The sequence below is a fragment of the Phocoena phocoena genome, chromosome 6, assembly GCF_963924675.1.
Source record: "Phocoena phocoena chromosome 6, mPhoPho1.1, whole genome shotgun sequence".
Lineage (NCBI taxonomy): Eukaryota > Metazoa > Chordata > Mammalia > Artiodactyla > Phocoenidae > Phocoena > Phocoena phocoena.
This window is the reverse complement of record NC_089224.1, coordinates 78,219,102-78,242,940: the sequence shown is the minus strand read 5'-3', so window position 1 is coordinate 78,242,940 and position 23,839 is coordinate 78,219,102. Positions and strand designations below refer to the sequence as shown.

Genomic DNA, 23,839 nt, shown 5'->3' with positions numbered 1-23,839 from the left:
GCTGTAAAAGCTGAACTCTGAATGCGGATCTGGATTCTTACACTGGTTCTGTTGACGATTTTAGCTCCTCTGAGCTTCAGTGCTCTGATATGTAAAATGAGGGTGACTGTGCAAGTCTCCTAATGCATGTGACAGAGCATCGGAGATGTGTGCAGGGTGACATGCTCCAGAGAAGGCTGAATGTTGGGGCTGTGTGCCGGACTCTGTATGCGAGGGAACCTGGCCTGATAGACCCTGACGGGGTAGAGGAAGAAAAAGCTATGATGCCTTGGGAAAAGAGGGGAGGGGGAAACCTCAGTCCAATCACCGGGCAATATTAGGCCCAGTCACCATGGTAACGGGAACGGGGTCGGTCCCCAGTGGGAGGGCTGGGTACAGCACAGCAGGACTACCAGAGAATGTCACTATGGCAACCACGGCAATGAGTCAGCTCCAATCGCTCGTCGCTATGGTGAAAGATGGCGATTATACGCTCAGAAGGGTAAACTGAGTCTCCAGTGGGGATAAAGAATTCTGTGGGAAGCTTTTCTGGGACACCTGCACGCGAAAAGTAGCCTCCATTTGGTCACCGTGTTCGAGATCTTGGGCTTGAACAGCGAGAACAAGAAAAAGCTCCAGCCTTGAGCCCTCTCTAGAAAGTCTGCGTCTCCCAGCGAGCAACTTGATGCACGCTTCTGCCGAGTAACGCTGATTGGCTGAATGTGGAAGAGGGAAGGGAAGGCCGGAAGTACATCCGGGGGAGTGGAAATACGGGAGGAAAGGCTCAGGTCCGGGCATCTAGAGCGACCGCTCTGCTCCGCGTCTCGTTGGTTCCGGAGGCTGCTGTGGCAGTGGGAAATGCTGGCGCGCTCGGTGCGGGCGTCTGGGGCCCTTTTGCTGAGGGTGAGTGCAAGGCATCCTTTTCTAAGGGTCGGGCCAGAGATCACCTGGGTTTTCAACTGGGAAGGGGCCAGATTCTAAGTGTGGGGAGAGAACTGGGATCGGAGGTTATGGTACTCGCCTGAGTTCCTTTCCGAGAACCCTTTACGGTCGCGGTTTAGGGACATGCCTCCGGGACAGGCACCGAGAGGGGCGGGGTGCCCGGCCGACTGGGTCTCTGCTGATCCTCGTCTTCCCTTTAGGGCTCCGTGCAGGCTTCTGGCCGCGCTGCGCGCCGCGCCTCCTCTGGATTGCCCCGAAACACCGTGGTGCTGTTTGTGCCGCAGCAGGAGGCTTGGGTGGTGGAGCGAATGGGCCGATTCCACCGCATCTTGGAGCCTGTGAGAACCTCTTCTGCCCACCCCGGGCCAGCCTGAATCCCAATTCCCTCACGACATGGGGGAATGGGGTGAGACCTCGTTGGGGCCTGCCTTCATCTTTGGCTTCTGACACCCCAGGCCAGACCTGGCAGGGCCCAGACTGCTGACGGTCATACCCATCTTACCACCTTTTCCCATTGCGCTCGCATCCCACAGGCCCCACATTAGGAATCTCTTCTATTAATCCTCTCAGCTCCACCTGTCTGCATGGAAAAGGCTACACTGCTGGCTCCCATCTCCTTGACTGTCCCTTCCATTCAGAGATCCAGCCTTACATTCCTATCCTTACATTCTTACGTACCGGTGACACCCCAAGCCTTCTGTTTTTCTGGGCAGAATCTATGTTGATTCCCTACCCACTCCAGGCCTAGCTTCGATCTCAACCCTACAGCCCCCCATCCTTCTGAAGACCTGTAACTCCTCTTCCCAGGGCTTGAACATCCTCATCCCTGTGTTAGACCGGATCCGATATGTGCAGAGTCTCAAGGAAATTGTCATCAACGTGCCTGAGCAGTCTGCCGTGACTCTTGGTGAGGAGTGCGGGGTGACATGGGTGCTCTGAGGCCATTAGGATGTGGTTGCAGGAGAAAGAGCTGATTGGGACCTGGAGGCCTGACCTTTCTCTCCTGCTCCTGCACCTACAGACAATGTAACTCTGCAAATCGATGGAGTCCTTTACCTGCGCATCATGGACCCTTACAAGGTATCTGTCCTCTGCTTTATTCAGCTCCTGAGTTGCTCTCCTCACTAAAATCCTGCATGCAAGCTACTGACACTGTCCATGCCCCTTTCAGGCAAGCTATGGTGTGGAGGACCCTGAGTATGCTGTCACCCAGCTAGCTCAGACAACCATGAGATCAGAGCTCGGCAAACTCTCTCTGGACAAAGTCTTCCGGGTAAGGGGATCTGAGCCAGAGTTAGGGTTTGAAGACACATACCTGGCACTCTCAGTCCTTTCTGGGGATCAGTTCCGGGACCTTCTCGGTTTAGCCCCCTGAAGGTTGGGTTGAGGCCATGGAGCTTACACCTCTCTTCCTCCAGGAGCGGGAGTCCCTGAATGCTAACATCGTGGATGCTATCAACCAGGCTGCTGACTGCTGGGGCATCCGCTGCCTCCGTTATGAGATCAAGGATATCCATGTGCCACCCCGGGTGAAAGAGTCCATGCAGATGCAGGTGGGGGCCAGAGAGGGATGAGGTGGAGTACTTCAGGATGCTCCAGTTGCATAGGGACCTGGACTCCCTTTCCTGTTGTGATGGGTACAATTGCAGGTCTGTGTAAGAGTTTACTTTTACTCTGGTTTCTTGTTGATGGGGCTTGCTGGGGGCTTCTAGGTGGAGGCAGAGCGGCGGAAACGGGCCACAGTTCTAGAGTCTGAGGGGACTCGAGAGTCGGCCATCAACGTGGCAGAGGGGAAGAAGCAGGCACAGATCCTGGCCTCTGAGGCAGAAAAGGCTGAACAAATAAATCAGGCAGCAGGTCAGCAGAGGGTAGAGGCTGAGTGATGTACAGGGTATGGGTCTTTGAGGCTTGGTACTGGGACAGGAGCTTTTGGGGTACCCTGACCTCATAGGTTAAGCTCTGTCTCTTTTCTTCCAGGAGAGGCCAGTGCAGTTCTGGCCAAGGCCAAGGCTAAAGCTGAAGCTATTCGCATCCTGGCTGCAGCTCTGACACAACATGTGAGAGACCCCCTAGGTGGGATTGGGGATCAGGAATTGGCAGTAGAAGAGGTTCTCTTATCTACCCTTGGGAGAAATTCCTGCCTTTTTGGTTCCATTGAGCCACATTACATGATCTCTTGTATTGTGATCTGCATATCCTCTTTCTAGGAACCTGATTTCTCTCCACTTCCTTTCCTCCCCCCCCCCATCCAAGTCTGTGATCTCTGATTTTTATCTTCCCTGTGGCCACAGAATGGAGATGCAGCAGCCTCACTGACTGTGGCTGAACAGTATGTCAGCGCATTCTCTAAACTGGCGAAGGACTCCAACACTATCCTGCTGCCCTCCAACCCTGGCGACGTCACCAGTATGGTGGCTCAGGTTAGAGCACCCTGAAGACCCAGCATAGAGCACCAGTGCCAGAGACTGAGACGCTACCACCACCACCATCACTTTCCCCATCGAGTCCTCTAGAGTGCCCTGAGACCTACATCTCTCTTCATCCCCTGAACGAGACACCCCCAGTCATCCCTAGCAATAGGGAACCTCTTGAGACATCTTTCTTTTTTTTTTTCTTTTTTTTTTTTTTTGCAGATGCCTGTATTAGTATTTTGAGGGTGACCCTGCTCTGGTAGTTTGTAACATTCCTAGAACCGACTCCAAAGCTTTTAAGACTGAGGCTTGAGAGAGAGAAAGGAAAAACAAGCTTACTGGCCCTGGCTCTACCTTCTTCCTTTGAGCCGTTGGTGGGTTGGGCTATGCCTTCTGCCATGTGTCATCATGGCTCTCTCTCTGTCCCTCTCCTCAGGCCATGGGTGTGTATGGGGCCCTCACCAAAGCCCCGGTGCCAGGAGCCCAGGACTCAGTCTCCAGCAGGAGCAGCAGAGATGTCCAGAGCACAGATGCAAGTCTTGATGAGGAACTTGATCGAGTCAAGCTGAGTTAATGGAGCTGGGCTTGGTCAGGGAGGCTGGGGACAGGGAAGCAGCACTCCCAGATTCTGGCTCTAGCCTCCCTGCCAAGATTTTGGTTATTATTTTTTTATTTGAACTTTAATCATGTAATAAACTCATCAATGGCAAACCAAAACTGTCCTCTTTGATTGGGGAATGAAGTTGGGAGAGTCACCAGTGTTCTCCTTGGATGACCACTGCCACCTCCAGTCCTGTCAGGTCTTGGGAACTGATTCCTCCATGAGCAAGATTAAATGTGATGTAAAGTGAAATCATCCTGCCTGTCTTCAGGAGAAGCTGTGGGATACAGTGGAAGGATTAAACCACATGTCTACTGAACTGCCAGCTGGGGAGTGTAGTCCCCCCTCTTGCTAAGTATAGGGCTGTGAATTTGAGCAGGTGTTGGTGTTTTTTTTAATGGGATAGAGGACTGTCCTGGTAGAGTAGTGCTCAAAGGGTCCTCAGGGACTGAGGACACTCATTCGTTCATTCAAAAACATTCAATGCTCAGCCATAAGAAGGAATGAAATTGGGTCATTTGTAGAGACGTGGATGGGCCTAGAGACTGTCATACAGAGTGAAGTAAGTCAGAAAGAGAAAAACAAATACAGTATATTAATGCGTATATGTGGAACTTAGAAAAATGGTACAGATGAACCAGTTTGCAGGGTGGAAATAGAGACACAGATGTAGAGAACAAACGTATGGACACCAAGGTGGGAAAGTGGCGGGGGGCAGGTGGTGGTGTGATGAATTGGAAGATTGGGATTAACATGTATACACTAATATGTAAAAAATGGATAACTAATAAGAACCTGCTGTGTAAAAAAATAAATAATTAAAAAAAAAAAACATTCAATGATGTCTACCATGTGCCAAGCTCCGTGCTACAGAAGAACCCAAATCCTATGGTCCCTGTTTTCACAGGAAATAGAGCTACAAAGTGATAAGTGCTGAGGTGGAGGAAAGTTCTGGCTGAGGGATCCTTGGGGGAGGATCATGTCACTTTGTGGGCAGCAAGGTTACTAACTCGGACATTGGGCTCAGGCTGGAAAAATCAATGCTTTCATCAGGCTACGGTTGGGGACTGGAATATGCAAAGGCCCACAGCTCCAGAGAAGTTGGAGTATTCACAGTTGTTCTCTGCGGCTGATGGGTGGGGTGTTAGGGGGTGTGACTATGTGGCAGGGGCCAAATCTCAGGGAGATAGGGTCCTGAAAGAGTTTGGCCTTTATCTGGGGAGCAGGGGGCATGAAGGGTTTTTTCCCTTCCCGTGAAGAATTTTTAGAAGATTAAGGTAATCACATCAGAGTTTCAGATGGAGCTGTCCTGCTGCGATGTGGTCAGGGGATTTGAAGGAGAGATGGGAGGCTGGAAGGACAGTAAGAAGGCTACTTCAGTGGTCCTGGAGAGGGTGGTCGGGCCTGAACATAGGTAAGGGGCTTTGAGGATGAAGGTGGAGGGATATTTCAACATATTTCTGAATTAGAATTTATTCATTTATCCATTTAATGATTTTTTTGAATCCCAACTATATGCCAAGCACCGAGGATATAGTAATAAAGAAAACAACATTCCCTACCCTCAATGAGCTTCTATTTGGAAGGGACAAATCATTAATAATATGTATAGTATTTCAGATGCTGATGAGTTGTACTAGAGAGGGAAGTAAAGAAAGGAAGGGAGGGCTTCCCTGGTGGCGCAGTGGTTGAGAGTCCGGCTGCCGATGCAGGGTACACGGGTTCGTGCCCCGGTCCGGGAAGATCCCACATGCCGCGGAGTGGCTAGGCCTGTGAGCCATGGCCGCTGAGCCTGCGCATCCGGAGCCTGTGCTCCGCAACGGGAGATGAGGAGGGGACGGCCCATTTGGGCATCTGGGAGTAAAGCTGACAGGAGTTGGAAATGCAAAGGTCCTGAGGCAGAGCGTGGCTGCCTTGTAATGTGAAGAGCAAAGCAACTACAGTGGATGGAACTGAGTTAAGGAAACAAGTGGCAGCTAGATGAATCAAAGAAGGAAGTGGGGAGTCAGTGTGTAGATTTGTAGGGCCATGTAGAACCACTACAAGAATTTAGGCTTTAGTCTGAGATGAGAAACCATTGGAGAGGTTTTTTGTTTTAAACGGTAGTTTTTCTGAGATATAATTCACATACAATGTGATTCACCTGCTTAAAGTGTAAATTCAATAATTTCTGGTATATTCACAGAATTGGGCAACCATCACAATTTAGAACATTTTCATCACTGCTCCCCAACCCCACCCTGCCACAAAACCGCTGTACCCATTAGTAGTCACTCCTCTCTTCCCTCAACCCTAGACAACCACTAATTTACTTTCTGTATCTTTAGATTTACATATTCATGTAAATGGAATAATACGTGCTATTTTGTGATTGGCTTCTTTCCCTTAGCATGTTTTTTTTAAAATATTTATTTATTTGGCTGTACCAGGTCTCAGTTGTGGCACCCGGGCTCTTCGTCGCCGTGTGCGGGATCTTCATTGCAGCATGCAGGATCTTTAGTTGTGGCATGTGGGATCTAGTTCCCTGACCTGGGATCGAACCTGGGCCCCCTGTATCAGGAGCGTGGAATCTCAGCCACTGAACCACTACGGAAGTCCCCTAGTGAGCGTGTTTTTAAGTTTCATTCATGTAGTTGCATGTAACCACTTGTAGTACGTCATCCCTTTTTTTATTGGCCAAACAATATTCTGTTGTATAGATATAGTATATTCTATTCATCCATTTATCAGTGAAGGCCATTTGGGTTGTTTCCACCTTTTGGCTACTGTGATAATGCTACTATGAACCTTCATGTGCAAGTTTTTGTGTGGCCACAGGTTTTTCTCTTAGGTATATACCTACAAGTGGAATTGCAGGTCATATGGTAGCTCTATGTTTAACCTTTGGAAGAATTGCCAGACTTCTTTTCAAAAGCTGCTGCACCATTTTTCAATTCCAACAGCAGTTTATGAGGGTTCACATTTCTTCACACCCACATCAATACTTGTTATTTACCTTTTTTATTATAGCCATCCTCCTGTGTTCAAAGTGGTATCTCCAGCATTTCCCTGATGGCTAATAATGTTGAGCATCTTCTCATGTGTTAATAGTTCATTCATATATTTTCTTTGGGACTTCCCTGGTGGCACAGTGGTTAAGAATCCGCCTGCCAATGCAAGGGACACAGGTTCGAGCCCTGGTCCGGGAAGATCCCACATGCCACAGAGCAATTAAGCCCTTGTGCCACAACTACTGAGCCCACATGCTACAACTACTGAAGCCTGCGTGCCTAGAGCCCGTGCTCCCCAACAAGAGAAGCCACTGCAAAGAGAAGCCTGCACATCGCAACGAAGAGTGGCCCCCGCTTGCTGCAACTAGAGAAAGCCCGCACACAGCAACAAAGACCAACGCAGCCAAAAATTTTAAAAAGCCTTCTTTGGAGAAATGTCTATACAGATCCTTTGCCCATTAAAAAAAATTTTTTTTAATTGAAATATAGTTGATTTACAATGTTGTGCCTCTTTGCCCATTTTTGAATTGGATTGTCTTATTACTGAGTTGTAAGATTCATCCTTGGAAAGGATGAATAATAAAATCTATCAGTTGGAGTCAGCTTGGCAAAAAGGGGGAAATAAATATTATCCCTATTTTACAGATGAGGTAATGCCCAATAATGACAGTGAGTGGCAGGGCTAGGATTCCAGCTAAGTTTGGTTCCAGAGGCTTAGATCTTAGTCTTAACCAAGAATGGACAGTGGTTCCCTGAACTCCTCCAGTTTAGTGCCTTGCTCCCAATTCTAAATTACTATACTCTCCCATCAAACTCCCGTCTCTGGCCAGCCTTGCGTTCCTTGCCGAACTTCCTCGGAGGCGCCAGCAGATGGCGATCGGGACCCCCCCCAGGGTCGCTCTAGCCGGCGCACGCACCTCTGTGGTGCCAGGCCGCAGGTGCCGACGCTGCACTTCCGGGCGCCATTCAAGGTGAGCCAGGGTCTCTCGAAATCCCCTTGCGCTCGCTTTTGCCTGAAGTTGGGGTCCCTTCCACCCCACTCAGAGCTCGCAGTCTAGCGGGCCCCGTACCCAGGTCAGGGTGCCGAGCCGGAGGCCGGGTAGCCACCTGAGGAGACAGAGCCATCCGGACGTCTGGGTCCTAGCGAGGCCCTACTGCCTCAAGACCTCGCACCTCTGCCCTGCTGCGCCGGGGAGGTCGCGCTTCTGGTCTCCTGGCGATCCTGGCTGTCCGGAAGCGGAGTAGGACTCCTTCCCTTCGTCCCCTGGGTCCCCACCAGGCGGCGCCATCAGCCTGTTCGGGGATACCCTGCGGCTGCGAGCCCTGGCCACTCCAGGGGTGTTGAAATTGGCGAGGAGAGAGGAGAAACGGGCTGTCAGAAAGCAGTCTACCACTTGGAATAAGTTTCCCTCGTGGGCTGTGTTTTCCATCATTAGGATCTCCTGGCGTACAAATTCCTATGCTCCACCCCCGAAGATCCTGATTCAGGGCATTTGGGGTGGCGCCTGGAAATCACCATTTTAAAACAGCTGCTTCAGGTTGATACCCATAGTCTGCGCACCTCGCCTTCAGAAACTCTGGTATAACTGGTGGAGAGGAACATTGCATTGGGTTGGCTATGGGACTGTTTATCTTCAGGAAGGCTTCCAAGAGGAAGTGATTCTAGCTGGGCTTTGTATTGAGAGACTAGACTATCTGCTGGTTCTTTGCCTCACAGTTATGAATTCCCTCCCCCGCCACCACCAGGATGCGGAAGATCTCTGTGCTGCTCTTCCTGGCCTGGGTGGGCTTCCTCTTCTACGCCGGCATTGCTCTCTTCACCAGTGGCTTCCTGCTCACCCGTTTGGAGCTCACCAACCATAGCAGCTGCCAAGAGCCCCCAGGCCCTGGGTCCCTGCCATGGGGGAGCCGAGGGGAGCCCGGGGCCTGCTGGATGGCTTCCCGATTCTCCCGGCTTGTGTTGGTGCTGATAGACGCTCTGCGATTTGACTTTGCCCAGCCCCAGCTCTCACATGTTTCTGGGGAGCCTCCCGTCTCCCTGCCCTTCCTGGGCAAACTGGGCTTCTTGCAGAGGATCCTGGAAATTCAGCCCCACCATGCCAGGCTCTACCAGTCCAAGGTTGACCCCCCGACCACCACCATGCAGCGCCTCAAGGCCCTCACCACCGGCTCACTGCCTACCTTTATTGACGCTGGCAGTAATTTTGCCAGCTACGCCATAGCGGAAGACAATCTCGTTGAGCAGCTTACCAGTGCAGGTTAGTCAGGCCTCTTTGGTGGCCGGGAGTACCTTGGCAAATTTCTTTCGACGTCAGAGAGCCAGAACTTTGGGTGCCCAGCTGCGTGCTTGACTAGGAGTACAGGAAGGAGAAAGAGACCCTGGCTCTGTATGCAGGGAGCTCAGGTCCGGGCTCTGTCCTTCTGGCGTTTCTAATCTGCATGGGGTATTGGTGTTACTTTGGGCGAGCTCTCAGTAAAGGGGCAGGGGAGAGACGAAAAGAAAATGTGGGTCTGGTATTTTCAAAAGCGTGGAGAAGAGAGCAGAGGGTCCAGGCCCCGTCCACTCACTGACTGGGAAAAAGCAATATGTATCCAGGAAAAATAGAGCAGCAGAGGTAGCCAGGGCCTGAGAACTAGCAGAGCTTTTTTTAGGAATAAGTAGTAAAAGGTCTGGGTGGAGTATGGTTACCAGGAAAAGCTTCCTGGCAGAAAATGTTAGGCCTTGAAGGATAAAGAGTTGTTTGGATGGAACTGCTGTGCCTTATAGTGCATGGTTGGGATTTCTGATAGATCTTTAAAAGGCCTCTCCTCTTCCCCATCTCCTGACTCCTGCTCAGGCTGTGACCCACTCATGTCCCTGCAGGAAGGCGTGTGGTCTTCATGGGAGATGAAACCTGGAACGATCTTTTTCCTGGAGCTTTCTCCCAAGCTTTCTTTTTCCCGTCCTTCGATGTTAGAGACCTACACACAGTGGACAATGGTATCCTGGAACACCTCTACCCAATCAGTGAGCACGGGGCCAGAGGCAGGCCTAAGACTGGGAGCTGGGGAGGGCTACGTCAGTCCACAAATTCTGAACCTCCCATGGATGCAGTGGCCTGGGCTTGTGCCCCTGGACATAGGAGCATCAGAGCCTGGCTGGGGTTGAGGAGTGGGCCTTAGTCCCCTGTGCTCAGGTTCTCTCCTTCACAGTGGACAGTGGTGAATGGGATGTGCTGATTACTCACTTCCTGGGTGTGGATCACTGTGGCCACAAGCATGGCCCTCATCATCCTGAAATGGCCAAGAAACTTAGCCAAATGGACCAAGTGATCCAGTGAGTGTGGGAATATTGGCTGGGGGAGTGGGTTTGTGTCTGAGAATCTCATAATATATGGTCCCAAGAGAAAAAAAATCTTTACTTGGAACTCTTACTTGGCTGAATTCTGTCTTCTCTAGGCCTTTTTCTGAAGCTAGGGGCCTCATCCGTTTTGAGTAACTTAGCATGTGATTTTGGGCAGTAGGGTTATGACCGAAGAAGTGTTTCTTTGCCAGAGGTCTAGGCCCTACTAGTGGAAGTTAATTGGCTGGGGGTGAATGGGCCCCTGAGAAAAATCTTTTTTTTATTAATTTATTAATTAATTTATTTATTTTTGGCTGCGTTGGGTCTTCGTTGCTGCGCACGGGCTTTCTCTAATTGCGGCGAGCAGGGGCTACTCTTTGTTGCAGTGCGCGGGCTTCTCATTGTGGTGGCTTCTCTTGTTGCGGAGCACAGGTTCTAGGCACGTGGGCTTCAGTAGTTGTGGCTTGCGGGCCCTAGAGCGCAGGCTCAGTGGTTGTGGCGCACGGGCTTAGTTGCTCTGCGGCATGTGGGATCTTCCCGGACCAGGGCTCTAACCCGTGTCCCCTGCATGGGCAGGTGGATTCTTAACCACTGCGTCACCAGGGAAGTCCCTGAGAACAATCATTATCCCTACCTTCTGACACATTTCTTGGCCCCCAGGGGACTCGTGGAGCGTCTGGAGAATGACACGCTGCTGGTAGTGACTGGGGACCATGGGATGACCACGAGTGGGAACCATGGAGGGGACAGTGAGCTGGAGACCTCAGCTGCACTTTTTCTGTATAGTCCCACAGCCCTCTTCCCCAGCGCCCCACCAGAGGTGAGGCCTGAGCTGTGCTTTGTGTGGTTTCCCGCTATTCAGTCCGCATTATAATCGTAGCATCCTTGTGGATCCCTCCATTTTAAGCCCCCAAATTCATAACCCTGGGCATCCCCCATTCTTATTTCCTACCTAGGCCTCTATGTCTTCCATCCTAAACAACTGACCTCAGCTTTTTGTTGAACCCATTGACCCCTGTCCTTGTTCTCTAGGAGCCAGAGGTAATTCCTCAAATCAGCCTTGTGCCTACGCTGGCCCTGCTGTTGGGCCTGCCCATCCCATTTGGGAACATCGGGGAGGTGATAGCTGAGGTGTTCTCGGAGGTCGAAGACTCCCAGCCTCACTCTTCTACTCTGGCCCAAGCCTCAGCTCTCCATCTCAATGCCCAGCAGGTAGGTAATGGGCTGGGCTTCAGGTGACAGAGTTAGGTTGAGCATGGGAGAAGCATAATGACCCACTCTGTTGTCCTTTGTTCAGTCTTAATATCACATTCCATAGCCAAGTACGCCCTCTCTCCCTGTCCTGGACGGAGTTTGGGTCCCTGATTTCTAGGTACTCCACATAGTAAAACTTGTCCTTGTCTGTGTCCCAGTTCACGTCTCTGAGCTTTTCCCCTTGGTCTCTGATCTTTTCTGCCAGGTGTCCCGATTTCTTCACACCTACTCAACTGCTGCTCAGGACCTCCAAGTTAAGGAGCTTCATCGACTGCAGAACCTCTTCTCCAAAGCTTCTGCTGACTACCAGCGGCTTCTGCAGAGCCCCCAGGGGGCTGAGGCAGCACTACAGACTGTGATTACTGAGCTGCAGCAGTTCCTCCGGGGAGTTCGGGCCATGTGCATTGAGTCTTGGGCTCGTTTTTCTCTGGTCCGCATGGCAGGGGGTGCTGCTCTCTTGGCTGCTACCTGCTTTCTTTGCCTACTGGTATCCCAGTGGGCAGCATCCCCAGGCTTCTATTTCCGCCCTCTCCTAATACCCATGGCCTGGGGTTTGACTGGGGCCTTAGTGTGTGCTGGACTCCTGGCAACTACTGGGCTGAAGCTGGATTCAGTGGTTCTAGGGGCCATGGCTGCAGTGGGCTCACTTCTGCCTTTTCTGTGGAAAGCCTGGGCTAGCTGGGGAGCTAAGAGGCCCCTGGCAGCCCTGCTTCCCATGCCTGGGCCTGTCCTGTTACTCCTGCTCATTCGCTTTGCTGGTTTCTTCTCTGATAGCTTTGTTATAGCCGAGGCCAGGGCCGCCCCCTTCCTTTTGATCTCACTCATCTTGCTCCTGGTTGCCCAGCTTCACTGGGAGGGCAAGCTGCTGCCACCTAAGCTACTCACAATACCTCGCCTTGGCTTTCTGACCCCAGCAGGCCCCCCACGTCACAATGGCACGCATGCCCTGGGGCTTGGAGTTGGGTTGCTTTTATGTATAAGGCTAGCTGGGCTTTTTCATCGCTGCCCTGAAGAGACGCCTGCTTGCAGCTCCTCTCCCTGGCTGAGTCCCCTGGCATCCATGGTGGGTGGTCGAGCCAAGAATGTGTGGTATGGAGCTTGTGTGGGGGCTCTGGCGGCCCTGTTAGCTGCCGTGCGCCTGTGGCTTCGCCGCTATGGTAATCTCAAGAGCCCTGAGCCCCCTGTGCTCTTTGTGCGCTGGGGGCTGCCGCTGATGGGACTAGGCACTGCCGCCTACTGGGCCTTGGCATCAGGGGCGGATGAAGCACCCCCACGTCTCCGGGCCCTGGTCGCTGGGGCATCAGTTATGTTACCTAGGGCTGTGGCCGGGTTGGCTGCTTCAGGGCTCATGCTGCTGCTCTGGAGGCCTGTGACAGTGCTGGTGAAAGCTGCAGCGGGTGCTCCACGGACCAGGACTGTCCTCACTCCCTTCTCAGGCCCCCCCACTTCTCAGGCTGACCTGGATTATGTGGTTCCTCAAATCTACCGACACATGCAGGAGGAGTTCCGGGGCCGGCTAGAAAGGACCAAATCTCAGGGTCCCCTGACGGTGGCCGCCTATCAGTTGGGGAGTGTCTACTCAGCTGCTATGGTCACGGCCCTCACCCTCTTGGCCTTTCCACTTCTGCTATTGCATGCAGAGCGCATTAGCCTTGTGTTCCTGCTTCTGTTTCTGCAGAGCTTCCTTCTCCTGCATCTGCTTGCTGCTGGGATACCCATCACCACCCCTGGTAAATACATATCTCAGCCCTGATTCATCCAAGGACAGTAGTGATGTGAATTCAGCCCCTCTTAATTTCAGGGAGCTGTTGCTCCTCAGGTTCTTCACCTTGATACAGGGTCTCACGCCCCAACAGTTGAGAGGGTCTTCCTGATGTCCTGTCTCTTATCTGCTGTAGCCAAGCTAATTGATCCCTCCCATTGGCTTTCAGGGCCAGCAGGGTTCATGGAGGAGGGAGACAAACAGTACTCCAAGACTCAATTCTTAAGGAAATGTTACATCCTCATGAGCGCATTTCCTGATTCTCCAGTGATGAGAGTGGTGAATTGAGCATATTCACCACTCATAGTGAGCTGTGTGTATATGAGAGAAAGAGGCTGACCACAGATTAGAGCAGTGGGGCTTTGTGCCACGGAGGGAATTAGAATAACAGAGTGTTGACTGTTAGAAGCTTGGGGTGATGGGCATGCTCGTGTGTAAGAGACAGCACTAAGGTCGTAGGTGTATATGATCTTGGGGCAGTGGGCTGTGGGTTAGGGAGTGGGATGTGACTGTAAAGAGGCATATCTCTTCCCCCAGGTCCTTTTACTGTGCCTTGGCAGGCAGTCTCTGCTTGGGCCTTCATGGCAACACAGACCTTCTATTCCACGGGTCACCAGCCCGTCTTTCCAGCTATCCATTGGCATGCTGCCTTCGTGGGAGTCCCAGAGGGCCATGACTTTACCTGGCTGTCTGCTTTGCTGGTGGGAACCAACACCTTTGCCTCCCATATCCTCTTTGCAGGTACCTCCTCATTCCTCCCTTGCTTCCATTGTTTACTCTGGCTTCGTGGAAGGAAAGGAAACCCCAGGATTTGAGTGGGGAAATGTGATTTTGTTAGATCTTTGGCACCCCTTGGCCTTTGCTAATTGGAGGCTGAGCCAACTAGGTTAGTTGGGGGCCAGGGTGGCCTGGTCCCTGGGTCCTCCATTGATTCTAGCCCTGCCTTCCTCTGAGGCAGTAGGTTGCCCATTGCTCCTGCTCTGGCCCTTTCTCTGTGAGAGTCAAGGGCCCCGGAAGAGGCGGCAGCCCCCAGGGAATGAAGCTGAGGCCAGAGTCAGGCCTGAGGAGGAGGAGGAGCCACTGATGGAGATGCGGCTCCGGGATGCGCCTCACCACTTCAATGCAGCGCTGCTGCAGCTGGGCCTCAAGTACCTCTTTGTCCTTGGTATTCAGGTGGGTGCAGGGGAGGGATCATGGAGTTAGTGATCTTTTCTCGTGCTGTACATCACATTCTTTCACACTTTGCCAAAACCCTAGGAGAGAGCCTTGACTGAGGTATAGATAAGTGAAGTGATTGCCCAAAGGCCAGTGGCCTCAAATGGCAGTATTAAGACTTGAACCTGGGTCTCCTTCATCCTAGTCTTGGATTGTTTCCTGTCTACAAGCTAGATCTGGACCTGATGGTTTCACCTGGGGATTACTCCATTAGTGGACAGACTGGAAAAGCTGAGGTGATGGCCAGGATTCTTTCCCAATCTGTGATCATTGATCTTCCTTTCCTTCAGAGGCAGAAGGTGTGACTCTGACATTCCCTCCACCCTGGGAGGCAGAGCCTGAGTGTCAGCAGCACAGATGAATAGTGCTTGCCCAAGGTCACACTGCAAGTCGTGGCTGGGCCAGGAAAAGAATTAGGTCTCCTAACTCCTAACCCAGGGTTTTTTTCCACTGACACACACTACTTTCCTTCCCCTTCCATTCTTCACAGGGACCTGTAGCAATTCTCTATACGACCTGCTTCCTCCTCCCCTTCCTTAATAACTTGACCCCTCCTCTCTTCCCTTAGATTTTGGCCTGTGCCTTGGCAGCCTCCATCCTCCGCAGGCATCTCATGGTCTGGAAGGTGTTTGCCCCCAAGTGAGTGGATTTGCTTGAGAAGTATTGGTATGGGGGAGGGTGAAGCTTGGAGCAAACAATGAACATTCAGAGTGGACAAGGTTTTGCCTCAGCAGGGAAAAGGCTCTAGACCTCCTGTCTGTGTCCTTTGAGATTCTCCACCTTTCTTTGCAGGTTCATTTTTGAGGCCATGGGCTTCATTGTGAGCAGCGTGGGACTTTGCCTGGGCATAGCTTTGGTGATGCGAGTGGATGGTGCTGTGAGCTCCTGGTTCAGGCAGTTAGTTCTGGCCCAGCAGAAAGCTGGAGAACAATCTAGCCTGGTCTATACAGGTGCTGGATCATCTGCAAGAGAGGCTCAGTCACACCTCTTACCACCATGCAGCCAGGATCTACTGGCATCTGGGACTTCATTATTTTATAATTCAAAATCATAGTGGAGCTTAATCCGTAACTCCTGCTTTGGATACATCTGAGAGACTGAGGGGCTGCCTCCGAAGTGGAATAAAAAAATGATGTAAATATGTGTGTCTGAGGTGTGGGGGAGCCCCCACTGTCCTGTAGGGGATATGTGGAGGGTCAGTCTCCCCTCATCCAGGCACAGATGGGATCAGCCGTCTTATGGAGACCTGGCCACATCTGAGAACTTGGGAGGTGGTTGGAGTTGTCTGAATTCACTTCTCCCAACTCGTCCCAAATCAGTACTGTTATTCCACCTGCCATTTTCCTTTGCCATGGAACATATTTTATTAAATTCTTTTGCTTTGGCTGATAACAGAGATGGCTGAAAAGACAGGCCCAGGCATCATGGAGCACACAGACTTTCACTGTCTAAAGCCCCAATAGTGCTGTATCTCCTCCCTCTCAACTGTGTCCTTTCACTTCAGAACACCCTTTGCCCTTCACGTATGTGGAGGCTTCCCTGGTTTCCCAACCTATGCTGCCTTTTATCAGACCTACTCATCCATCTAACACACCTTGTCCCATTGATTATTGCTGACTTGAAGCCAAAATTGTATGAGTCTAATGCTCCTCACACGTCTCCTGTGCCCTCCATCCACCTCACTACTCCTGTGTCATGTTGAAGTGCTGGCATGAAATCCTCATGGAAACATCCATTAAAGAAGTGGGGAAGAGGTTCTGAGAAGGGTCAGGACTGGGGTTTTGAGGTTTGAGGGTGCCCAGGACAGGAAGAGATGACGTATATGATTTGCAAATAATTTCTCCCACTTTGTGACTTTTCTTTGAGTTTTCTTTTATTTCTTTTTTTATTGAGGTATAATTGACATCTTTGAATTTTCTTTTTTTCCTAGTTTATTGAGATATAATTGACACATCACTGGATAAGTTTAAGGTGTCCAGCATAACAGTTTAACTTACATCTTTGAATTTTCTTGACGGTGTCTTTGTAGCACAAGAGTTTTTAATTTTAATTAAGTCCAATTTATCCATTTTGAGTTGACTTTATAGATGGCAAGTGTCGCAGCTTGTTTCTTCTTTGCGTACGGATCTCCAGTTCTACCTCCATATGTTGAAAGGACTGGGCAGGTATATTTGAGCAGGGCAGGCTGCACAGGCACAGGGCTGCGCTGCCAGCTAGTCGGACTGCATGTGGTTGAGCAGACTGTGGTGAGCGTGTTGGTGCTCCATGGTGAGCAGAGATAGGATGGGCCGATTACCGAGGGCCTCGGTCTCAGGTCAGTTCTTTTTGAAGACACTTCTGGGGCTGGACCTTTAGTGGCGGCTCCCGGCGGTACTACAACTCCCTGCGTGCATCGCGCGGGCCAGCCCTCCGCGGCGGGGGAGATCCCCGGCCGACCTGGCTGTGTGGCGGCCAGGCTGTGTGGCGGCCAGAGCTGAGGCGCGGGTTCCGGGTTTTTGAGGTCGACTTAAGGCTTTGGCCTCCGCGAGGGCTGAGCAACGGAACTGCGAGCCGTGTGACCTACCCACTCAGACACGCCCCCGGCCTCTGGCCCGCCTCTGCCTTCCCCTCTGGTCTGGCCGCGACTCGTTTCTTCTTCCAGTTTCCCGCGAGGAGTAACCCTTGACGACGACCAACCGCAGCCGAGCATTTTGCCGGCCGGGCCAATCTGAGGCGCGGGTGGAAGAGGCGGAGGTAGAAGCCCCGCCAGGCAGCCAGCGGGGTGTCCGTTTCTCCCGGAAAGGATAGGCCGCCCCGGCTGGAACCCCGAGGGGAGCAAAGGAACCTTGGCGGGGTGCGGAAGTGCATGGGCCTCTCCGCTCTCAGTGGGGCGTCGGAGGGGCCAGGCTTACCCTTCAGCGGCACTCTTCACGTGTCTGGGCCCAGTCTCGGCCGCCATGGCTCACAGGACCCCTCCGGGCTCTTCAGCCTCACACGCCAGCTGCCTGGACCTGTGGAGGGAAAAGAATGACCAACTAGTTCAACAGGCCAAGGTAACGCGGTTGCTGGGACCCTCGCTTTGCAACCTCAAAACACCAGGAAGGGGGTATGCAGTGGATTCACGCACCCTTTAGGAGCGTGACCTCCCCTAAAGAGCCAGAAATGGCTGGTGAATGACATCCCTTGCCACAGCTGCAAGGGGAGAGGGAAGGACTGTACCCCACCCCACATTTGTTAGGTTGCTCAGGACTCAGGTCTGTCTCCGAGGCGACAGCAGTTGGCTCAGGATGCACTGGAAGGGCTCCGGGGACTCCTCCATAGTGTGCAGGGTAAGTAGCGCCCTCCCCAGGATGGTCACTCCCCTCCTCCACAGCCAGAGACCAGTTCCTCTTCTGCATTTCTGGGATCGAGGAGATTACTGAGGGGGTACACACACACACACACACACACACACACACACACACACACCCCAGCGCACACACACACACACACACACACACACACACACACACCCCAGCATTTGAAGAAGTGGTCTCCAGGATGGTCTGTTTGGAAAACCTGCCCTTTCCAAATTCTCTGTCCAAAGGGTGGACTCTTTTTCTTTTTTTGGCTGCGTTGGGTCTTTGTTGCTACGTGCAGGCCCTCTCCAGTTGCAGCGAGTGGGGGCCACTCTTCGTTGTGGTGCGCGGGCCCCTCATTGTGGTGGCTTCTCTTGTTGTGGAGCACGGGCTCTAGGTGCGTGGGCTTCAGTGGTTGTGGCACGCGGGCTCAGTAGTTGTGGCTCGCAGGCTCTAGAGCGCAGGCTCAGCAGCTGTGGCATACAGGCCTAGTTGCTCCATGGCATGTGGGATCCTCCCGGACCAGGGCTTGAACCCGTGTCCCCTACATTGGCAGGCAGATTCTTAACCACTGCGCCACCAGGGAAGTCTCCAAGGGGTGGGTTCTTTATTGAGGCCATTTTGGTTGGGGTGGGGTGATCTCTTTCACCTGAGAGTGGTATGTGAGACCAGCATTTGTTGCTCCAGGGCTCCCTGCGGCTGTTTCTGTTCTCCCCTTGGAACTGACTGTCATCTGCAATTTCATTACCCTGAGGGCAAGCCTGGCCCAGGGTTTCACTGAGGACCTGGCACAGGATATCCAGCAGGGCCTAGAGAGAGGTGAGGGCCTGAAATTGCCTTCCATGCCCCTGCCAGCCTCAGGCTGGGCTTAAGTTCTTGCAAGGTGGATAGGAGGAGCAACATAATCTGTCACCTCCACGGAGATGCCCTCCTCTGATCCTCCATGTGCTCCTCGGACCAGGAGCACCTTTGTGACCTTTGGGCTCCTGCAGAGAAGAAAAGCCAGAGATGAGGTCCCACCTCAGCTGTATGTGTATGTATACTCTACAGTGCTGGAGACCCAGGAGCAGCTGAAGGCCAGGCTGGAACATGGGCTCAGGGGGCTGTGGGACTCCGTCCTCCATGTTTCCTCCCTTCTGCCGGAGCTGCTCCCCGCCCTTCACCACCTTGCTGGCCTGCAGGCTGCCCTTTGGCTGAGCACTGACCGTCTTGGGGACCTGACCTTGCTGCTGCAGACCCTGAATGTTAGCCAGGTAATTCAGGCAGTGATCTGGATCTAAGGGTCTCTTTCCTCCTCCCACCCTTCCTAGCTGCAGTATCATCATTATGTGTTGGAAAGGCTGCTGGGTTGGTGTTCAGAAGACCCAGGTTCTCCCAGGGACTCTTAGGTGACCTTGCTCTGGTTTGTTCCTCATTGGAGGGATTCTCTTGGGAGCTTGATTATCTTGGGTAGAATTAGAGCTCTCATGACCTTGCTGAAGTCACCTCCCAGTCTCAGTCTTTTCATCAGTAACCCAAACATGGTCGTTGCCCTGTGTCCTCGTGGGCTTATCCTGAGTGAGGAGACTCATTAAAATAGATCATCTCTGCCCCAGGTTTTTCTTCCTCCCTTTATCCTTGCCCCACAGCTATCGATCTCTTAGAATTGAGGGAACAAGAGTCAGGAGGATCCTTAAGTTCAAAGTCCAGCCAGGGTGGACTGAGATAGGTGAAGGGGTAGTTACAGGCTTGGAACCTCTGATCATCCTTCTTTCCCCAGAGCAGAGCCTCTGAGGATCTGCTGCTGCTCCTGAAAACTTGGAGGCCCCCAGCTGAGGAGTCAGATGCTCCGTTGACCCTGCAGGATGCCCAGAACTTGAAGGGTGTCCTTCTGACAGCATTTGCTTATCGCCAAGGCCAGCTAGCAATCTGACTTGTCCCTTCCTCCCCACTCCCTGTCTTAAGGGGTCCTCTGGGCTCATGTCTTCTCTATCCTCTACCCTTCAGCTCAGTAGAGCTTCTCTGTGCTCTTCTTCCCCATCATGCCCCCTGCCCTATTGGCCTCTCTAAGCTCATACCCTGGTTGCCCACAGGCCTCCAGGAGCTGATCACAGGGAACCTGCCCAGGGCACTGAGCAGCCTGCATGAAGCGGCCTCAGGTCTGTGCCCACGGCCTGTGTTGGTCCAGGTGTACACAGCCCTGGGAACCTGTCTTCGTAAGATGGTAAAGACAGTCTTAGGGTGGGTTGGGGAAACCAGGGGTGTTAGGAGCAACTTTCTGCTTTGTGAGGGTAGCTGAGGCTTGTGTCCTCTCACCACTCTAGGGCAGTCCACAGAGAGCTCTGCTGTACTTGGTTGCAGCCCTGAAAGGGGAATCAACCTGGGGTCCCCCGCTTCTGGAGGCCTCCAGGCTGTATCGGCAACTGGAGAACACAGCAGCAGAGATTGAGTGTCTGGAGCTGCTGGTTGAGGTAAGGAACTGTGTCGGGCGAAGATACGGGGACTGCTGAGATGCTTGTGTTGGGGTAACCAGTCAAGGTATAAGTAGAAGGAAGTATGGTTCTCAGGGATTATAGATATACATTCTTCTTTTTGTTCTCTCTAGGCCTTGAGTGTCGCTTATATCCCTGAAGCCCCACAGCTTCTCATTGAGGTAGAGTTACTACTCCCACGACCTGACCCAACCTCACCCCTTCACTGTGGCACACAGAGCCAGGCCAAGTACCTGCTGGCAAGCCGATGCCTACAGACGGGAAGGTGAGGTTCACCTTGCTCACCTGAGCTCCTCTTCCCACTTCTGACGCCTCCCCTGTGCTGTGACTCTGCTTCTGTTCTTATGAGTTGGGGGGAATGGACAAGTCAGGGGCAGGACATGGTTCCCCACTCTCAGCTTCCTGCCTTGCTGCTGGACCTGAACTGAGGATTCTTTACCCAGACACTAACCTCGTGTATCTTGAAAACTCTAAAGTCTTCTCCCAAATCCAGTCTGTAAGTAGTAGAGATCTATACTGAGCCCCAGTGTTGGAGTCCCCAAACCTCGCCCTCCCCACACCCCAGTGCCCTTAGCTAAAAGTCCTTGGAGTGCCCTGCTATGGCCTAAGGTGAGGCTCATGGGTTATGACTCTTCAGGGCAGAGAATGCTGCAGAACATTACCTGGACCTGCTGGCCCTGTTGCTGGATGGCTTGGAGCCAAAGGTGGGTATGTCGTGTTTCTCTGCAATGGGGTGGGAGGGTTGGAGTCTTCTTTGGAGTAGAGCAGGACTGCTTTTTTCTGACTTTTCCTCTGCTGTTCTTTCTGTCCAATCTGGGGCACCAGACTGGGAAGGTTCCCAGAGCAACGGGGGATCTGGGCAGCAAGCAATGGGTGGTCTCTGCATGATACAGAGCCTGGTGAAGTGGTTGGGGGTGGTGGCTCATGTCTCTTCAAGACACTGCATTCTCCTCCCACCCCAGTTCTCCCCACCCCCATGCCCCCGAGGGCCCTGTGTGCCTGAGGTGTTCTTGGAGGCAGCAGCAGCGCTGATTCAGGCAGGCCGAGCCCAGGATGCTTTGACCGTGTGTGAGGAGCTGCTTAGCCGCATGTCATCCCTGCGTCCCAAGAGGCCCCGGCTGTGGGAAGATGCCAGAAGAGGAACCAAAGAGTTACCACACTGCTCACTCTGGGTCTCTGCCACCTATTTGCTTCAGGGCCACGCTCGGGTGCAACTGGGGACCCAAAAGGAGGCAATTAGTGAATTTAGCCGGTGAGCCCAGGAAGCCAACCAGGACCCTCCAGGAAATGTGGAGGGATAATTTTCTAATTGGGATCTGAGTTGGTGAGCTCCATTCTTAATCTACTCACCCTAGAGTTTCTGAGGTTGACTCTTCTTTACCCCTGCTCTGTGTCCCACTTCAGGTGCCTTGAGCTGCTCTTCCAGGCCACACCCACGGATAAAGAACAAGGTGATCTAGACTCTCAGTTTTCCTTTGTGGTGGTGGTGGCTTCCTTTCCATGTGTCCTAGCCCACCAGGAGATTTAAGAGAAAGGGACTCCAAACACAAGAGATAGAGAGGGGACTTGAGGTGTTGGTGACAGTGTGGCTGGGAACACGTCTTGACTTTGGGAGTGGTCCCCAGGGCCTGCTTCTAGCTGTGAGCAGGGGTGTACATCAGATGTGGCACTACAACAGCTTCGCGCAGCCGCCCTGATTAGTCGTGGACTGGAATGGGTGGCCAGTGGCCAGGATACCAAAGCCCTACAGGACTTCCTTCTCAGTGTGCAGATGTGCCCAGGTATGTACATGTGCAAGACATCAGCTATGCACAGATGCATAAGGACAGAGAGGGCCGTGGGGGAGGTACTTGGGGATTAGTGTAAGAGTGATGTTCCTTGATAGGAGGGGTGAATGGGGTTGTGCCTGTATATATATAGGGATATATCCAGGTGTGCAGACATATGCAAGACATATACAAGTGTGTATGAAGGCCTCTCAGGAGTTCTCTAGGCTTCCCAGTGTCTTCAGACACAGAGACCATAACTGTGCTGAGAATGTGTTGGGCAGGAGCAGGGTCAGCTGGGCCCTTTGTCCTGGGCAGGCAGTACCCAGGGCTAGGCATGGTTGGCAGTGATGTAGTACCATGGTACCCTGGTACCATGTAGGCAAGACACTTCCCTGTTCTAGGCCTTAGTTTTCTCTTTTATAAAATGGTGCTTAAGTTTGTGTCAAGTTCTAAGGCTCTCTACTCTGGGGTGGGGCTACAGGTAATCAAGACGCTTCCTTTCACCTGCTTCAGACTCTGAGGAGGCTGGATCGGAGGGATGAGGCCACTGCTCTCTGGCGGAGGCTGGAGGCCCAAACTGAGTTGCCACAGGAGAATGTTGCATGGTGAGGTTGAGAGGCAGCTGGCGTCCTGGAGTCCTTGGGCCTGTTGGGAGTGGTGGTGAATGAAAGGGAGGGAATGGCTGTGCAGTCTTCTGTCTGTCCTCCCTTAGACATCACCCTTTTTGCTTTCAGGTCTCTCCCCCTGTACCTAGAAACCTGTTTGGGCTGGATCCATCCCCCTGACCGTGAAACCCTTCTTGAGGAATTTCGGACGTCTCTGCTGGAGACTTGTGACCCATAGCTGCCACGTTTCAAAGAACCTGAGCTGGGGCCTCAGTGGGCCATCTGTGGGGAGGGCTTTCTGCTATACCGTCCTTGGGGAACATGGCTGGAGCTGACCATTCCAATATAAGTCTGGCATTGGAGAGGCTGGTGGTAGTTCTCCAAAATTTGGTCTGGTTATTGCTGTTCTGGTTCCAGAAGAAGCCCCCCTTCCACCAACAAGGCATTGACTTTGCTCATAGCACCTTTTTTCCTGTTTGCCTTTTCATGTGTTGAGTAAAATTTAATGCCTATCTCTTGTCTGCCTACTACATACACTTGAGTGGGAAGATAAAGCTGTCTGATTCAGTTGAGTGCTGGTTGTCTATGATACCTTCTCCCAACATCACCTACCTCATGAGCCTCAGGAGAAAGGGCTACAGGAATCCTTACTCAGGTGGCAGTGCATTTAGTCCTTCTTGTTGCCTAAAAGTAAAACTCCAAAGCCCAGGATCCTTTGTGAGGTGACAGAATGAGTGGAGTTAGGTCTGGAAGGTGGTGCCCTCAGGAGAAGGGCAAGTATCTGATTCTTAGAGCAGAGAGACAAGCAGACCTCTGAGTCTCTCAGAATGACTCCCCACCCCCTCCCTCATCCCAGATTTGGATTTCCACTGTCTCAGTCAAATGTGTCTGTGTGGATAGGGGGTAAAGGGTGAATTCAGTCAACAGGTCCCCAAAGCTGCCTATTGAATATAGTCAGGGCTAGCTGGCATTTTGGGCCTGAGGACTTCAAGTCTCAGCCTACAATTTTCTTGCTGCTTCGGGTTCTGTTGAATCTGCTGGGTGTTCTGTAGTTGCCTATTGACTCCTCTCTGGACTTGACTGCCCTCCCTCGTTTAGCCATAAATATTAATACCTGTTGGTAAGAGGAAGCATGTATCTCTAAGCCCTGAGGAACTGTAAAGCCTATGGGATTAGGATTACCAAAGGGTGCAATGACAAT

At 52.2% G+C, this 23,839-nt stretch overlaps 3 protein-coding genes across 6 annotated transcripts; all 3 read left to right on the top strand.

Moving 5' to 3' along the window:
- The first annotated feature begins 483 nt into the window (after positions 1-483).
- STOML2 (stomatin like 2) lies at positions 484-4,043 on the top strand. 3 transcript variants are annotated; one of them, XM_065878692.1, is made up of 10 exons: positions 484-882; positions 1,122-1,259; positions 1,729-1,828; positions 1,943-2,001; positions 2,093-2,194; positions 2,340-2,474; positions 2,634-2,778; positions 2,899-2,978; positions 3,213-3,341; positions 3,769-4,043. In XM_065878692.1, exons 1-10 carry the CDS (start codon positions 700-702, stop codon positions 3,904-3,906), a joined length of 1,209 nt encoding a protein of 402 aa, XP_065734764.1. In that variant the 5' UTR covers positions 484-699; the 3' UTR covers positions 3,907-4,043. The 3 variants fall into 3 exon arrangements, with proteins under 3 accessions (XP_065734764.1, XP_065734766.1, XP_065734765.1); XM_065878694.1 differs by lacking the exon at positions 1,122-1,259 and having other exon boundaries at positions 838-882; positions 3,769-3,906; XM_065878693.1 differs by lacking the exon at positions 2,340-2,474 and having other exon boundaries at positions 838-882; positions 3,769-3,906.
- Positions 4,044-8,670: 4,627 nt separating this feature from the next.
- PIGO (phosphatidylinositol glycan anchor biosynthesis class O) lies at positions 8,671-17,134 on the top strand. Its single transcript, XM_065879908.1, has 11 exons — positions 8,671-9,181; positions 9,787-9,930; positions 10,116-10,239; positions 10,906-11,065; positions 11,278-11,457; positions 11,705-13,229; positions 13,799-14,002; positions 14,220-14,434; positions 15,045-15,115; positions 15,269-15,426; positions 17,118-17,134. Exons 1-11 carry the CDS (start codon positions 8,671-8,673, stop codon positions 17,132-17,134), a joined length of 3,309 nt encoding a protein of 1,102 aa, XP_065735980.1.
- On the top strand, positions 16,950-23,153 carry FANCG (FA complementation group G). Of its 2 annotated transcripts, XM_065878974.1 has the most exons (14): positions 17,413-17,508; positions 17,694-17,784; positions 18,481-18,612; positions 18,844-19,046; positions 19,553-19,688; positions 19,866-19,996; positions 20,097-20,243; positions 20,378-20,529; positions 20,902-20,968; positions 21,227-21,516; positions 21,669-21,715; positions 21,890-22,045; positions 22,515-22,638; positions 22,768-23,153. In XM_065878974.1, exons 1-14 carry the CDS (start codon positions 17,413-17,415, stop codon positions 22,874-22,876), a joined length of 1,881 nt encoding a protein of 626 aa, XP_065735046.1. In that variant the 3' UTR covers positions 22,877-23,153. The 2 variants fall into 2 exon arrangements, with proteins under 2 accessions (XP_065735047.1, XP_065735046.1); XM_065878975.1 differs by lacking the exon at positions 21,890-22,045 and having other exon boundaries at positions 16,950-17,508.
- The last annotated feature ends 686 nt before the right edge of the window (positions 23,154-23,839 follow it).